The sequence below is a fragment of the Podarcis pityusensis genome (assembly GCF_964106645.2).
Source record: "Podarcis pityusensis genome assembly, chromosome: 11".
NCBI lineage: Eukaryota > Metazoa > Chordata > Lepidosauria > Squamata > Lacertidae > Podarcis > Podarcis pityusensis.
Window position 1 is genome coordinate 63,088,907 of NC_138036.1, and position 17,306 is coordinate 63,106,212.

At 43.4% G+C, this 17,306-nt stretch overlaps 2 protein-coding genes across 2 annotated transcripts in view; both read right to left on the reverse strand.

Moving 5' to 3' along the window:
* Window positions 1-1,246: 1,246 nt before the first annotated feature.
* On the reverse strand, window positions 1,247-10,645 carry FXN (frataxin). Its single transcript, XM_080973236.1, has 5 exons — window positions 10,462-10,645; window positions 9,001-9,098; window positions 7,094-7,214; window positions 2,705-2,802; window positions 1,247-1,548 (listed from the first exon to the last, which is right to left on the reverse strand). The coding sequence occupies exons 1-5, from the start codon at window positions 10,609-10,611 to the stop codon at window positions 1,395-1,397; spliced, it is 621 nt and encodes a 206-aa protein (XP_080829362.1). The 5' UTR covers window positions 10,612-10,645; the 3' UTR covers window positions 1,247-1,394.
* Window positions 10,646-16,078: 5,433 nt separating this feature from the next.
* The window catches only part of PIP5K1B (phosphatidylinositol-4-phosphate 5-kinase type 1 beta), a gene marked incomplete at its 3' end in the record, with an annotated part of 90,362 nt that continues 89,134 nt past the window's right edge, over window positions 16,079-17,306 (reverse strand). Inside the window, exon 15 of the mRNA XM_080972770.1 lies at window positions 16,079-16,629. Within this exon, the coding sequence (XP_080828896.1) occupies window positions 16,627-16,629 (3 nt within the window). The remainder of the gene's footprint in view (window positions 16,630-17,306) is intronic.

Below are 17,306 nucleotides of genomic sequence, written 5' to 3' on the forward strand. Positions count from 1 at the left end.
GAGAGAAAGAGAACTGCATGTAAGGAAAATAAAACAAAGAAAATAATCTTAAATGGATATGGAACTAACAAGCTGGTCTGAGCCAACTACCATATTGGCCCAAATAGAAGCTGCACCTTTAAAATTGGAAGGGGGAAAAGAAAAAATACCTGAATATAAGCTGTTCCATTCCTCGCTGCTCCTGGCTGCATACTGGTGGCGGGGGGGGGAGGGGGGAGCTGCACTGCGTTGCCAGCGGCCTTTCCCCTTCCTGGCTCTCTCCCTGGCCTTCGGGGAGAGGATGGGGATTACACACAGGACGGGCACTGCTTTCCTGCGCTCCTGACGCTGTTTGCCCCACGCTCCTGGCTGCATACTGTAAGGTTGCGAATATAAGCCACACTTGTACTTTTTACGGTCGGAATTTGGGGGCAAAGTGAGGCTTATATTCAGGCCAATACAGTATTTGGTGAGAAGAAGAGAAGGTTGTTATCTTGGAATGTAAGAGAAATTGGATTTTGGAGATGCACCAAGACTTTGGCAGGGCGCCATCTTTATCTGTATGGGCAAAGAAAGGGAAATTGGAGACCCGTTAGAGCTCTGGCGGGGTTCCAGTTAATTCTTTCCCCAGGCTGAAGCACATATATTGTAATCATAATTGAGAGAATGACTGGATGAACACAGAACTTTTTGCGAAGAAAAAAAATGAACAAATAATTATTGCACGCAGGACGAAGGGATATAGATATTCACTTGTGGATTAATAAATTACTGAATATGTTAATACGAATGGAAGTCACAAACTGCAGCTGTTGAACAAGGGACTATGATTAAGATTGGAATACAACTGGAATAAATAAGACTTTGGAAGCGGGGGGGGGGGGGAAAGAATTACTGAACCTGTAATCCAGCAAGTGGGAGGCCATCCAAATTATATAATTTGTTATTTGATTGTGATTACGATTTGATATGCATATCATGAGGTTTGCTTTAGAGTTTTGTAATTGAAAACTACTAAAAATTATTGACAAAAAAAGAAAAGAAAAAAGAACAGGTATTCTACTCTAAATCTTTAGTTATGGAGAATAATGCAGTTTAGAAAAAGACCTGAATGCAGCCAAGAGAGAGCTTAGTACAATAGTTGTCTTCAATAGGACATCCAAATGCCCTCCTTAATTCTAGCTAAAAGGCTGGGCAGCAATGACTGTGTCTGCAATCCAAACGAGGATGGAAGATACCTGAACACATTAAGAAACCAGGCGGCAGCGGGGTGGGAATTGTTTTCACATTGTTGCAGAGTAAAAGTGAGTTTACAGACATCCTGCAGAATTTAAAATTGAATTAACACATTTACAAAAAAGGGGAAGACTATGTGTCAAAGTTCAAAGTCTTTGAATTTTTTGCGATAGATATTATCAAGAATGTTTTCTTCCAGCATGTGCTAGAGCTGATAAGTCTAATTTGGTTTCTAATGCAACAGAAAATTCCATTGCAAGTAGTTCATGAAGAGAGATTCCATCATGAGAATAAACCCAGTTTTTTCCAGTCCAGTCATAACGCTTCGGGCCACTGTGAAAGAACAAACAAGAACATGACTGAGAACATGACATCCTATGCCCTTTTTTTTGGGGGGGGGGTTGCTATTGGGTGGTTGTTTTTATTTTGATTATATATATTGTGGTTTTGTATTATGATTTTGTTGTGTGAACTGCCCTGAGACCTCCTGGTATAGGGCAGTATATAAATTCAATTAACAACAACATTTAAATATAAACCAAATATGACAGAAGGAAGGGTGTGCATGCTGGAAATGGGTACTTGGAACTCCCACAGCTATTTGCATTAAGTTATGACACAATATGATCTATGGTGTGATTGAAAGCCAACTGGTTGGCATGAGGTGAATTAGGGCAAAGAAAAATCAATCCATTTCTAAAAGGTTGGAGTTGGCTTCACAACTTTAACATACATGCCACTAAAGTTCTGGGGCAGTCCTGACTGTGGCACCAGCTAGAGATGAAAAAATTCAGCCCCCTGACAGCTCCTGACCGTAGGAGAGTTAGCTATTCTGCTGGTCCAAAAGGCCTTGGTGCCTTCCCTGCTTCTCCTGACACCCCACAGCCACCACAGGAGCTCTGTGCTAAAACGGGACACTTGCTTTAGGTTTCATTCATTCCTGATGGTCCAGTCCTCACGATGGCCCCCCTGAATTAGCCTCACTTTATTAAACAGCAGTCAGAAAATTGTGTTGTCGTTTTCTGTAACATACTAGAAAGTAAATACTCTAATTTTCCACATCCTAACACTGGCTTAGGTATGTTTTAATATTTTATTTATTCATTTAAAACATTGTCTGCTCTTCACTGCACAATAATATGGTATCTGTCAGCTCAGCATTCCAGAGATGCAGTGCAGGATCAGTGCTCCCCATGGACGGTGCATCAGAGGGTGTCACTCACTGACCAAAAGCCTAAGTTCAATGACTAGCACTGCAAAATAGAGAAAGTCAAAAAAATAGTTCCAGGGGCTGTGGGGGAAAATAATCACATACTGTATCACCGAAGCAGTTGTCAGCCTGACTAGCACCTGATATTGACTGCCTGGGAAATCCGTACAAGCCATTCTGAGTCTCCAAAGTGCATGCAACTAATAAAGCTGAGGTAGGAGATCTTTTAGTTCAATTGTAAAATTTCTAGAACATTCTAACAAACAGACATTTGCTTACCTGCTTGGAGAGGACAGCCATATCTGTTTGTTTGGTGTCTGTTTGTTGATCACATATGTTCCCATGCTTCCACCCAATTTAACTGTTAATACTCCAGTCTACAGAATAAATTGGGAGCGGGGAGAGAAAACAAAACAAAACAAGCTATCTGTAAGAACTTGCAATATATTTATATAAGCAGAAATCTCAGGGTCTGGCAAGTAATAATTGATTAGGATTTCACAACTAAAACATGAGAGCAAAAATGATTAAATAACCTATTTTTTCAAATAAGTGCAAATAAACTATTATTACTACTCATCCAAACTGAATTTTGCATTTCTACATTTTTCTGTGCTGTAAAGCCATACTCTCAAGAATAAGGATTGGGGGGGGGGGTATCTATATCTCCTCCCCTCTCTATATACCAGTATATGAGTATGAATAACATAACGTTCCATAGGATGACCAAACGATACTGCAAATGGATTGCCTGGTTTTTCTCTAGAAACCAACTTGATTCACATTCTTTGTTTCCAGTTTCTGTTTAGGAATCCAGTCCACAAGGTAATGGACTGAAATAAATAATTCAGAGGTGGAAAACTGTGTCTAGGTAAATTTTAATGACTTAAAAACAAAACAAAAACAGAAGCGCAGGAATATGGCACCTTTTTCAGATGGCAGTTTCCCCAACGGGACCCTCTTTCAGGGATCTTATTCCTATGAGAAGTGGGCCAAAGACAGAAACTGGCAAAGAAACGAAGGTAGTTCAGCCTTTGTACACCAGGCTCGTTTCTATACGCCCCACCCTCCATCCTGGCAGCCAAGAGACATTAGGACACTTTAGCCAGGCCAACACACTCAAGGCTGTGGCTGGGGAAAAGGCTGAGCAGGGAGGGTGGGGTGGCCTGGGAAAAGTCCCAAGGGCCACAGAGAGAAATCTGAAGAGTGGCCCTTGGGCCCCAGCCCAACTGTAGGGGATTGCCAACGAGTGTGTGTGTCTCAAACCTACAGCTTTATACTTTTGATGAAGTGTCCAGTCACCCAATTTTATCTCTGGAATGTTCTTATTCAGAAAGGCAGGGATTTCTTTCAGGCTGCATGTCTATATTGCACAGCATTGTCTAAGGGATTTTCTATTCATTAAGCTCCCAGGAGCATAGAATCATAGAATCATAGAGTTGGAAGAGACCACAAGGGCCATCGAGTCCAACCCCCTGCCAAGCAGGAAACACCATCAGAGCACTCCTGCCATATGGTTGTCAAGCCTCTGCTTAAAGACCTCCAAAGAAGGAGACTCCACCACACTCCTTGGCAGCAAATTCCACTGTCAAACAGCTCTTACTGTCAGGAAGTTCTTCCTAATGTTTAGGTGGAATCTTCTTTCTTGTAGTTTGGATCCATTGCTCTGTGTCCGCTTCTCTGGAGCAGCAGAAAACAACCTTTCTCCCTCCTCTATGTGACATCCTTTTATATATTTGAACATGGCTATCATATCACCCCTTAACCTCCTCTTCTCCAGGCTAAACATGCCCAGCTCCCTTAGCCGTTCCTCATAAGGCATCGTTTCCAGGCCTTTGACCATTTTGGTTGCCCTCCTCTGGACAAGTTCCAGTTTGTCAGTGTCCTTCTTGAACTGTGGTGCCCAGAACGGGACACAGTACTCCAGGTGAGGTCTGACCAGAGCAGAATACAGTGGCACTATTCGAATGCCAAGCATTCGATTAGCATTCCTTTGTGTTTTTCACCATGTTATTTGGGAGACCAACTTCAATGTTTTCATGGTTCATTTTCTTAGTTCCAAGTGTTAACATTTTAGAAATTTGGAACTTCACAGCAAATGGTCTAAGCCTGTTAGGTATGTGGCCTTTTGGACTTTACTCTCTGCCCTGTCTGTTGTCCTTTCCTTTCCTGTGTCAGGTGTTGACAGGCATGAGCTCTGAAGCAGGAAGGCCTCAACTCCAGCTAAGAAGAGGAAGGGGCAGCAGACAGGACTGCAGCTGGTGAACTGAGTCCTAGGAGGTTGCCTCAAGAATGTGTCCCCAAATGTGCAATGCAATTAAGTTTTGGAAAGCATGGGCCCTGCTTCCACAGTTCTTGACTGAACCTGCACCACTCTAAAAAAGAAAGGCTCTTGAGATATAATTAAGAGTAATTCAGATATTAAATCCCCACACTTATTATCCTTACACAATCTTACATGGTTAAATTTGGCTTGGCTGCCTGCCTTCCTTTTAAGCTCAGACTTTGTTTAGACTACACCAAGTGTTTAGTATGACTGGGCACGGTCTCGCTTGTCGACTACGCTTTGACTGTTTTATCTTGTTCTGGGTTTTACTGTCCTTAAATTGATTTTACCTTGAGCTGTTACTGAAGTCCTTTTTAGGGCCAAACAGTAGCTTGGAAATGTCTTTATAAAATAAACAAAATGGTAAACTACTTCAATGTCAACTGAAAGCTTTCTAGACTTTACGTTATTTCATAGCAAAAGCATGCTTTTCCTGACAGCTATATCATATAATACATTCCCAAACAGCTGTTACTGTATTACCAGTATCATGCTAGATACCATATGTTGTACTGTAAATAGACCTAACCCATCAACACGTTACTTCTAATTTTAAAAATGTGCAAACCACACAAACAAGCATTTGACATCATTTCATAGCATATGGCGTTTGTCCGTGCCACGTTTATAGAAACACTATAACCATGAAGTTTTTAGAGATAATTAACCAAATGCTCATTGTAGTTTTTCGTTATATATCACACACATGAGAAAAAGTATTTGCTGTACTAAAAGGTAAAGGTAAAGGACCCTTGACAGTTCTGGGGTTGCGGCGCTCATCTTGCTTTACTGGCCGAAGGAGGCGGCGTTTGTCCGCAGACAGTTTTTCCAGGTCATGTGACCAGCATGCTAAGCTGCTTGTGGCGAAACCAGAGCAACACACGCATGGAAATGCCATTTACCTTACTGCTGGAGCAGTATCTATTTATCTACTTGCACTTTGACGTGCTTTCGAACTGCTAGGTGGGCAGGAGCTGGGACTGAGCAATGGGAACTCACCTGTCATGGGGATTCGAACTGCTGACCTTCCGATCGGCAAGCCCTAGGCTCTGTGGTTTAGATCACAGTGCCACCTGTGTCCTATTTACTGTGCTAATGAATGTTAAATAAATCAAGGTAAGCTCCCAGGACAGGTGAGAGAACAGTCACACATGGATTCTTAAATGCTACTGGAAATATTGCTATTACGGATTCCTTAGGATAGAATTAATTTTTAGATATGCTTTTATCTCTATCACAAGCAAGCTGAAACTGTGGTTTCAGCTATTTTCCAGTTGTGCCACCTTGTGGTCCTACCATTCCACTAGCTCCTTATGAGAACAGAGTTTCTTAAACAGCCAGGAAAGAAATGCTTAGAATCATAGAAGTATAGAACTGGAAGGAACTCTCAGATCATCCAGTCCAACCCACCCCCCCCGCAGTGCAGGAATATGCAGGAGTCTCATACAGGGAAGCTTTCTTATACCCAGAAATTATTTATGGTACTGTCTAAAGTGAAGTTGAGACTATAGCAAAAACACCTGTAAAAATAAGTAATATAAAATTGTTGTTTAGACGTTTAGTCGTGTCCGCCTCTTCGTGACCCCCTGGACCAGAGCACGCCAGGCACTCCTGTCTTCCACTGCCTCCTGCAGTTTGGTCAAACTCATGCTGGTTTGTCCCACTGTCCCACCATCTCGTCCTCTGTCATCCCCTTCTCCTTGTGCCCTCCATCTTTCCCAACATCAGGGTCTTTTCCGGGGAGTCTTCTCTTCTCATGAGGTGGCCAAAGTATTGGAGCCTCAGCTTCACGATCTGTCCTTCCAGTGAGCACTCAGGGTATTCTTGCCACCTCTTCTTGATGTCTTCTGCTTCTGTTAGGTCCTTTTGTTCTTTATTATGGTAATCTTTGTACAAAATGTTCCTTTCATATCTCAAATTTTATTGAAGAGATCTCTGGTTCTTCCCATTCTGTTGTTTTCCTCTATTTCTTTGCATTGCTCGTTTAAGAAGGCCTTCTTGTCTCTCGCTATTTTTTGGAAATCGGCATTCAATTTCCTGTTTCTTTCACTATTTCCCTCACATTTTGCTTGCCTTCTCTCGCCTCGTTGGACAGCCACTTTGCTTTCTTGCATTTCCTTTTCATGGGGATGGTTTTCGTTGCTGCCTCCTGTATAATGTTACGAGCCTCCATCCATAGTTCTTCAGGCACTCTGTCCACCAAATCTAAATCCTTAAACCTGTTCCTCACTTCCACTGTGTATTCATAAGGGATTTGATCTAGATTGTATCTTACCGGCCCAGTGGTTTTTCCTACTTTCTTCATAAAATAAAATACTATAGTATAAAATAAAATACTATACCGAAAATGAGACATCATAATCTTGAGGAGTAAAGGGCTTGTCTGCCAGCTCCTCAAAGAAATCTGTTAATGACTCCAGGGTTTCTTCAGCAAGTTTTTCATACATAGTTTCATCTATTGAGCTGTAAAAGTCAGGTAAAGAGTTACTCAAATTTTATACCATTAAATCAAAATATTCTCAGTGCAAAACAAGAAATCCCAAAAAAGAACACAGTAACTTGAGGATGTTTGTTACCGACACATACTAGTGTAGGAAACATTTCTGAAGTTGCAATAAAAAAGAAAAATTAGGTATGTATAGCCCAGAAATTTTATTCGGCTGAACCTTAATTCACCACACACTGCAACTTCCATTCATTAGACAGTCCTCTGATTAAGGAACTTTAGGCTACAATTCTGACCCCACTTCTCTGGAAGTACGCCCACTGAATTTATTATGACTTACTTTTGAATAGATACAGTTAGGTTTGCATTGTTAGTCAATTAATTGATTACATCTGCATACATTTAGACATTGATTTGTCTGTCTTGTCCGTTTTTGTTTCTTTTCTATATGTTTGGCCCTCTCTTGAGAATTTGTTACCAAACTTGACAGCAGGCTTCACTGCCATTTGGACACTGGTTCTGTCATAGCTGGCTCCCTCTGGCTGGCTAGCCTTTGGGCTCCATTTTCCCTCCCCGTTCCCTCCAGTGACAGAACAGTGCCAGCCTTGGTGCTGCCCCTGAACCATGGAGTCCCACTCCCTGCTTTTCCTCTCCGGTTGCTTCCCCGCGGCTCATCTCAGCCAATGGCAGAACAGTGCCAGGAGGCAGACATCACCGGTAAGGACCACCCAGAGCTTTAAGAAACAGCACAGAGATCACGCAGCAAAAAGCATCCCTCCCTCCATAGCCCAGCCATCCTTCCTTATTTCAGACATCAAGATATAGCAGCATATCATGATGATTAGCTGGTGATCTATCATGATGTTGAAAATCAGATATTGCCCAGCCCTAGATGACATCTGGCTTAATTTGAAGGAACCCTTCCCCTTTTTATTCTTACGATATTTTCATAGCAAAAGTACTAATGGACGTTTCCATTCATTTTAGTAAAGCTTGTGTAATTTTCCAGTGGTTTGCACCCTAAAGATGTGCAGTTAGGCTACCTGGACACCTGTTTGAGGCCTAAGCCAACTTTCCACAATATGCATGTCCCGTGGTTTTGTCTAAATTGTGGCTCCATCCCAGTCTGCTCTGGTAACATGTGAACAAGCAAGATCATGTGGAAGACAACCACAACCTGCCTATTCCCACATCAGGAATGCTTGGAATGTAGGGAATAGGGAGTGGCACTTTCCAAATGCAAGAACCACCCATAAGTTGGCAACACAATGAGTGTTGGGGAACTTGGAAATGGATCCTCTTCACCTCTTAATCAGAGAGCGCTTACTTTCTTTACACGGCTAGTGGCTACTGATATTTCTCCCTCTTGGTGTTTACATGTTTTATTGACTAAAGTTAAGAAGTGGGCTGATGCGACTGTTCTAGTAAAGGTTATCTGGAGGAACTGAAAGCTTGCAGCTCTTCCATTCTCTTGCTACATGAATTAGTTAAACAAGCCTGTCTCCACCATACTGAGAGTAAACAAGGCATTCCTAGGAACGGCTACAAAAGAAGAAAACAAAGGTCTGGTCACATGTGAAAGTGCTGGATGCTGTGGCATTTTAAGATAAATTTGTTGCATATGTAATGACACTATTATTCACTTAAAATGATTCAGCTTTACCAACTAACATCCCAACGCAGATCCCATGCGCATGGCTTTGGTTTCGATGGTTTCATTCTTCTGAGGTGACTGTTTCTGTCCTCAATATTGTTTGGGAAGTTCCCAGAGTTGGCAGGTGGCCAATTCTATATACAACGTACCTTTTGTCAATTCGAGTTCCTGCACTTCTTACGCACTGCAGTTGAGCACTCTTGGCTTTGACTTTGAGAACGCCATATAAACAATGTGGCTGCACATCCTGTGAAGAAATAAGTTTTAAGTACTTTTGTGGAAAATCATGTTCTTCAGCAGAAGGCTAAGTGCAAGCAGCACAACTTTCAGGCTTGTGTCCTCCCTGAGGGGATTCTGCTACATTCTGTTTTACGCTGTTTTATTTTGTGGTTAGGATTGTGTATATTTCTGCCATGGGAACCTCGGATGAAAACTGGATTATAAATGCTTTAATAATACATAATAATTACTTATTATTATAAGTAAACATACATATATATATATATATATATATATGTACCGTATTTTTCGCTCCATTGGACGCAGTTTTTCCCCTCCAAAAATTGAGGGGAAATGTGTGTGCGTCCTATGGAGCGAATGCAGGCTTGTGCCATAGAGAGGCTGGTGCAGGCATGGAGAGGCTGCACGGGGCTATGGTTTCTTTAGCCCTGCGCAGCCTCTCCTGGCAGGGCGGGATTGCGCAGGGCTAAAGAGGAAGCCAAAGCAGCCAGCGGGATCCATCCCGCTTGCTGCCTTGGCTTGTTCCATAGCCGCGCACAACCCCTCCGGCAGGGAGAGGTTGTGCGCAGCCTGTACGCTGCTCTTTGGGGCTGGGGGGGAAAAATATTTTTTTTATTGATTTCCCCATCTAAAAACTAGGTGCGCCCTATGGTCCGGTGCGCCCTATGGTGCGAAAAATACGGTATATATATATATATATGCGCCAAGTCCTCTGACCAGGAGTAGCATCATTTGTATTTCAAGTCCTTAGGCCATGCTGTTCCTTCCAGAAGCAAGCACATTCCTTCTCCCAACTTTTCTATCCGAGTTCATTTCCAGCTTTGTCCATGTATTCGCCCCTTTGTTTAGCAAGATCTATATCCAGTGTGCAGGGCAGAGGGGCCACGCAAACCAAGGCCCCTCTCCCTTCGCACGGCTTGACTCTTTTGCCTGCTATCTTAGTGAGTCTTTTTCCATTTTGAAGGCCCGCTCCCGCAGCGAAGGCGGAGGACGAGCTCCGGAGACCCACCTTTCCTGCCCTCTTCCCTCCCTCCCATCTCTGCTTCAAGAGAAGCGCCCCCAAATCACACCGCCAGCGGCCGGCCTGTCCTTTCCCGGCTCCCCCCCCCCCCCAAGCTGCCAGCGGAGGGTCCCGGCGCCGTTTCTGGGCCCCAGGCGAGGGCTGCCGAGGCCGCCGGGCCCAGAAGGCCTCCCGAGCCCCGCCGGGAGCGGCCCAGGCGGCTCCTCCCGCCACGAGAGACCGAGGCCGGGCGGCCCTGCTGGGTGCGAGGGAGAAGCTCCGCGGGCCGGGCTCGCCGGAGGCCCTGCGCCGCTCCCCGGCGTCGCCCCTTCCGCGCGCCTTCCCTCCCAGGCCGAGGCCCAGCACTCACCGGCCGGCCCACCAGGAGCGCGAGGCCGCAGCCGCTTCTCCGGAAAGGAGGCGCCGCCGCCGCCGCCGCGGCCTCCGCCTGCCCCTTCCAGCGCCCGCCGGCGCCTCCCCGCCGGCCCCGGGCCGCCGCCCGCGAGAAGAGCCGCCACATGAGCTCCTAAGGCGGCGCGCAGGAGACTCGGGCTGGGGCGCGGCGCGGCTCTGCTGCCCCCTTCCTCCCGCCCTCAGCCCAAGCCTCTCCAGGCTCTCTCGAGAAATGGCCCGGAGTCCTGGCTGCCAGGGAATCGGGACCAGAACAGCCTCCAAGCGCCGCGCGGGAAACAGAAGGGCTCCGGGGGGGGGGGGCTGTGCTTTTTGCTCTTTTATCACTGTTTCTGTAGTTTGGCGTGTGGCAAATAGTGACAGCCGAAACTTACTGGAAGAAAGAAACTGGGGGCGGGTGGGGCAAAAGCAACCCCTTAGAGGCCGTTCGCTCTCTTCCTAGTTTCTTTGAGACAATTTTCTAATCAAAAAAACATTAAAACATTAGATGCAAATTACAACCTGCAGGCGTTAAGGTTTTGTTTCCCAAGCTCTCCTTCCTGCCCTCCTCTCCAGGTCTGTGGGCAGCTGGTTCCAGTCCAATGTAGTCATCATCTATTGTCTTTTTAGTATTATTAAAGATTTTCTTGTTTTACAGAAGTATGTGTAATGTCTCTCATATTTTTCCGTGTAACATTTTTACAAATCAGTTTCATTTGTTGAGACATTGGGGGGGGGGGAGGAAGATGGCGATGTTTCTATTTTGCTTAATGTATGTGGGGTTTGGTGTCAGCGCTGCTTGTGCAGGTTCTCTGCTGTTCCCTTGTGTTTCTTCGGTGGTGAGAGAGGTTGGGGTTGGCCCAGGGTGGGGTTCTTTGTGGTTGGCTGTGGTGATCTTTGTTTTCATGTGTGTGTGAGTGGGGTGGGTGGGTGTTTTGGATCAGGTTAGCCATATTGATTTGTATGCTGTTGGTGGATTATTGTCATTGTCTTGTTGGGCTGTGTATGTGATAAAGGGGAGCCATATGGGGGTAAAGGCGTCTTCTATTTGTCCCTGTGTCAGTTTCAGTTTATTGGTTAATTTTTCTAGTAGGGCTGTTTCCCATACTATTTGGTACCATTGGTCCATGCTTACTCCTGACAGGTCTCTCCAGTGTCTGGTTATGGTGTTTCTGGCTGCTGAGAGCAGGTGGGTTATGAGTTCTTTGTGGTGTAAATGGGCATTGTTGTCTTGGAAGATGTTTACTAGGGCCAGTTCTGGGGTGATGTCTAATACTTGCTTAGTTATTTTACATATTTCTCGTATGGCTGTTGTCCAGAATAGTTGGATTTTGGGGCACTCCCACCACATGTGGAGGTATGTGTCTGTGGAGGTGCACCCTCCCCAGCATTTTGGTGAGGTTCTGGGCGTATTAGCGCTAGTTTCCTTGGTGTTTGGTACCACCTGCAGGTGAGTTTCAGAGTGAATTCTTTTCTTTTCGTTGATAAGGATTTAAAGGGGGGTTTAGACCACATTCTGGTCCATTGAGTGGGGATAATCTCATAGCCTATGTCATTCTCCCATTGTTTTTTGATTGCGTCTAGGGGGTTTGTGGGATTTTGGAGTAGTATTTTGTATACCATCCCTTTACTGTTTCCCTTTGTTGTTAGGAGGAGGTTTTCGAAGGTTGTCAGGGGCCTAGTTGTTGCTGATTTTATAATTATAATTATATTATATTTATTATATTATATTATATTATATTATATTAACCCCGCCCATCTGGCTGGGTTTCCCCAGCCACTCTGGGCCAAAAATACACTAAAATGTCATACATTAAAAACTTCCCTGATTTTACTGTTGGGTTGTTTAAGAGGACATGTAGTTGGTGTTGTGTTAACCAGGGCATTTGGGTGTCTTCTAGTTTGTCTTGTATTTCTTGTGTTGACAAAGGTTTGTTATTTTTATAGAAGTCTATTAGGCGATATAAGCCTTTGGTTTGCCAGGTTTTAATCTGGAGGTTTTGTGCTGCATGGTGGAATAATGGGTGGTACCCCAGGGGGATTAGTGGGGATGGGGTTGGGGATAGTTTGCCTATTTCTGTTTTCCATGCTTTGAGCATGGTCTGTGTGTATCTGTTAAGTGTTGTGGGAATTTTCTTTAGTTTGGGAGGAGTGGGTATGCTGTGGTGCACGTATTTTCAAGTGTGTCCCTCTCTAGGTGTACCCATTGTTTTGTCTCATCTTCTAATATATATGGGATTATATGGCGTATTTGGTTGGCAATGTAATATGCTTCTATGTTGGGGATTCCCCATCCTCCTTCTGAGGTGGGGAGGTGCAGGTATTTGGGGCTTATTCTTGGTTTTTTATGTGAGAAGATAAAAGAGTGTAGTTTTCTCTGCCAACTGTGGAGTTGGGTTGGGGGAATCCAGATTGGGAGGGTTTGGAATAGGTAGGTTAGTTTTGGGAGGATGATCATTTTGAGCATGACTATTTTGTCTGAGAGAGTGAAATTCATGTTGTTCCATCTTTTTAGGTCTTTGTTAATTTGTCGCCACAGGGGCTTGTAGTTGTGGAGGTACAATTTATTGAGGTTTCTGGTTATTTGTACCCCTAGGTATCTGAACTTGGTGTGGAACAGTTTTATTTTGGTGACCTTCGTGAGTTCTTTTTGGGTGTGAGGAGGGGTGTTGAAGCACATAGCTTCTGACTTTGTAAAATTTACCTGTAGGCCCGACACCATTGCAAATGTGTTGAGTTTTCTGATTAGGGAGGTTGCTGTGCTTATGGGGTCTGGTGTTGTGACCATTAGGTCATCTGCAAAGAGCCCTAATTTATAGGTTCTGCCTTTTATTTCCACTCCCTTGATGTCTGTGGCTGCTCGGATGTGGATTGCAAAGGGTTCCAGAGCCAGGATAAATAAGAAGGGAGACAGTGGGCATCCTTGTTTCGTGCCTCTTTGGATAGCTATAGTATTAGAATCCATATTGTTAGTTCTGCATTTTGCTGAGGCTTGGGAGTATATTTGTTTGAGGATTTGTAGGAAGTTGGGGCCAAATTTCATGTTAGTTAGTACTGCTAATAAGTATTTCCACTCTAAGCAATCAAAGGCTTTGAGGGTGTCTAGGGACACAATTGTCAATGGGAGTTTAGTTGCCTTGCTGTGATTGATCAGGTTCAGTAGTTTCCTGATGGGGTCTGTTATATTGCGGCCAGGGACAAAGCCAGTCTGGTCTGAGGCTATTAACTTGTGTAGGAAGATTTTTAGGCGGTTGGCCAAGATTGATGTGAATATCTTGTAGACTTGGTTTATTAATGAGATTGGGCGGTATGATTCTACTTTGAGGTTGTCTTTTAGTGGTTTTGGGATGGAGACTATTTTGGAGTGGGTCCAGGTTTTGGGGATGGGCCAGCACTGTTTGCCATCTCCCTGTTTGGTGTCCTCTCAATCTCCCTAATGGTTTTGGTTTGAGGTCTATTTGGCGTCCTCTTGGACTAGGGCGTGTTGCGGTTAGAAGTTGTAGCAGTGGTGGTTCCTGGGTGTTGTTGGGTTGCTGAGCTGATCAGGCGTTGTTGACTGGTGGCTTTTACAGAGCGTTCAAATTAGGTGGCCATTTGTGTTACTTCTAGGCTGTGTTTTAAGAGCTTCTCTGGGGTTTCCATAGTCGCCTGAGCAGTGCCGCCAAAGCGGGGGGGGGGGGGGGAGGTGTCAGGTAAGCAGAGAAGTGGATAGACCATCAGACAGTTCACATAGAGGGAGGGGGTTAGCAGGCAGAGATGTGTGAGATCAGAGGAGTGGAGCCAGGGGAAATGTGTGTTTAGGAGGGGTTGTATATACACAAAAGGGGTACTGGGGTCCAGTTAAGGTGGAGGGTGGGGTTGGGGATGCGTTCAGAAACAGAACCAGACAGACAGGCTATATGTAAAGGGTGGGGGGAGAAGGAGGAAGAAGAGGAAGAAGAGAAAGAACAAAACGGGGGAGGAGAAGGGTGGGAGGAGGGGGAAATTGGAGTAAAATAAAAGTGGGAAAGAGAGACAGAAAGAGGAGGAAAGAGAGAGAAGGAGAGATAGTAAATAACAGCGGTAATAAATTGCAGTGATAGTTTTAGCTATCATATGAGGTGGGCAAAGTGTAGTACAGTGATATGTGTGTATGTATGAATGTATGTATGTGTTTACTTTAAAGAGAGAGGGGGAGGGGGATGGAGAAAGGGAGGGAGAGAGAGAAAGAGAAGGAATAGGAGGGTGGGAAGAAGAAGAAAAGAGAAAAAAGGGAGGGGTGGGGGGGAGAGAGAGGGAACTGTGGGAGTGGTGGTGGTATGGGGAAAGAGGTCTTGTTTTAAAAGAGGGGGTGGGGGGGAGAAAGGGCTCCCCCCTCAATGCAAACTGACAATGGCTAAAAAGGGGGGTTGATTTAAAAAAAAAAAAGGGATAGAAAACAAAAATGGGGGTGGAGAGTAAAAAGTAGGGGGAAATATGAGGAAAAATAAGCAAAAAGGAGCTGAGTGTCCTGGAAGGGATTTAAGGAGAGTATTTATATGCTGAGGAGGAGGAAGTAAAATAGAGATGAAATAAAAGAAGTTGGAAGAAAAGAGGACAGCTACAACAAAAAAGGTCCCCCCCTTTTTGGGGGGGTGGAGAGTGTGATTTAAGTAATATATGGCTGTATTTTAAAAAAGGTAGTAATAGAAATTTAGTAGAGGGACTGAAGACTTAGGGGGGGAAAGGGGGGTTGTTTTGTGTTGTTGTTTTTTAAAAAAGGTTAGAATATATGAGGGGGAACGGGGAATTTATGTATTAAAAATAGGTGGAGATGAAAATAGTAATATAAGAATATTATTATTTTCAAAAAGAAGAAAGAAAATTCTTTTAAAAACAAAAAACCAATAAAAAATTAAAATTAAAATAGAAAATCTTTTCCCCTTCTTCCTTCCCTTTAAAAAAAAACAAAAAAACACAAACAACAACTACAAAAAACACTCCCTTAAAAATACAAAAAAGATCCTTTTCTTTTCCCTCAAAAATTGAAAATACAGTGGTACCTTGGGTTACATACACTTCAGGTTACATACGCTTCAGGTTACAGACTCTGCTAACCCAGAAATAGTGCTTCAGGTTAAGAACTTTGCTTCAGGATGAGAACAGAAATCGTGCTCCTGCAGCGCGGCGGCAGCAGGAGGCCCCATTAGCTAAAGTGGTGCTTCAGGTTAAGAACAGTTTCAGGTTAAGAACGGACCTCCAGAAGAAATTAAGTACTTAACCCGAGGTACCACTGTAGAGGGAAGCAAGGTCTTTTTCAATGGGCTTCTCTTTGGGCTCCGGCTTGCTTTTTCATCATCATCTATTGTCACACATAAGGGGTCAAGAAAATACTTCTTGCGAGTTATGGGATTTGCTCAAGAAGATAAGCATCAGGATTATCCGCAACACTTGTTTTGAGAACAAAATACTTTATTTTTTGTCAATAAAACTATAGTTTACAGTAGAATATACCAAATAAATTATGTAATTTTGTCCTTTACAAGCAATATATCTAATCACAGATATGTCAAAGACAATATATGTACACAACATAAGGCCTTGTTATAAATAGCTTCTTTTTCATTTCACTAATAAACAGTGAAAATTTCTTTATAGAAGATAGCTTCCCATAAACTATGTGCAAACATATTACACTAACCCATGTATGAAATTAATAGGTGAGCAATTATAATTCTGGGGGAAAGCAGAATTGATTTACATAATATTCACCACTGTGATGATGATGACTCTTTAAATAGGCAAAGCAGATTACATATTTGTGCATAATCACTGAATACATGCAAATAAAAAAATCATGTGAGAGACAATAGGAAAATATTACTTCCAAGCCCTGAAAAGATGATTGGCAATAGAAGAAAGAGCAGCTTAAGTACAATGTATGCAGTTCTTCACAGTTTGGCAACAGCACATCCTAGCGTGAAATGTTTCCTTTCATATCTGCTGAGTCCAAGGTAGCATTTCTAGGCTTCAAGAATCCTCTGTTGTTTTCACAGAGGCTCTGTTGCTTATGACTTTTTGTTTCCTAGGCTCAGCAAATTTTTCCTTGTAAATCAGGAGTGCAGAAAGTGCTTCTCTTCAAATATTCTCATTCTTAAAATTCATCTTTTTCTTATTTTATGATCTATTACTAAACAAAAGAAATAAAAAGAGTTAATTTTTTTCTCCAACAAACAAACAAAACTTGTTAACACCCTCCTTCACTATCAATATTGGTTAATACAACATCTATTTTCTTCCTTCTTATGTTAGGTTTCCCAACTATACAACATTTCATATTTTTCGACCATCATAACTCAGTCTCATTGTATGGACAACACAGAATGTGTTCAGAACACCCCAAAGGCCTTTTGCAGTTTTATCTGCTACAGTCAGTCCTTTTTTCTGTGGCTTTTCAGTACCAGCACACTTTTTTTCAAGAAGAAAAGTGCTGTCTGGCTATGATGCTTTATGTTTACCATTCCCAACCCCAAAGTAGCGTTCCAATGAAATCAATACAACTTCCTGTAGGATGCTTAAAGCTAAATTTCCCGAATATCTGAATTAGATACCTCTGTGGCAACTGTTACATTCAGCTTCCAATCTACTACCGTATTGGCCTGAATACTGTATAAGCCTCACTTTTCCCCCAAATTCCAAACGTGAAAAGTTAAAAGTGCGGCTTAAATTTGCGACCTTACAAAAACTGGCTTTTACGATATCGCTGCTGAAACAGACATATGGTAAAACGGAATGGGTGTGAGTGCTGGCAGAATTTTAAGGGAGCGGCTCATATTCAGGTACAGTGGTGCCCCGCAAGATGAATGC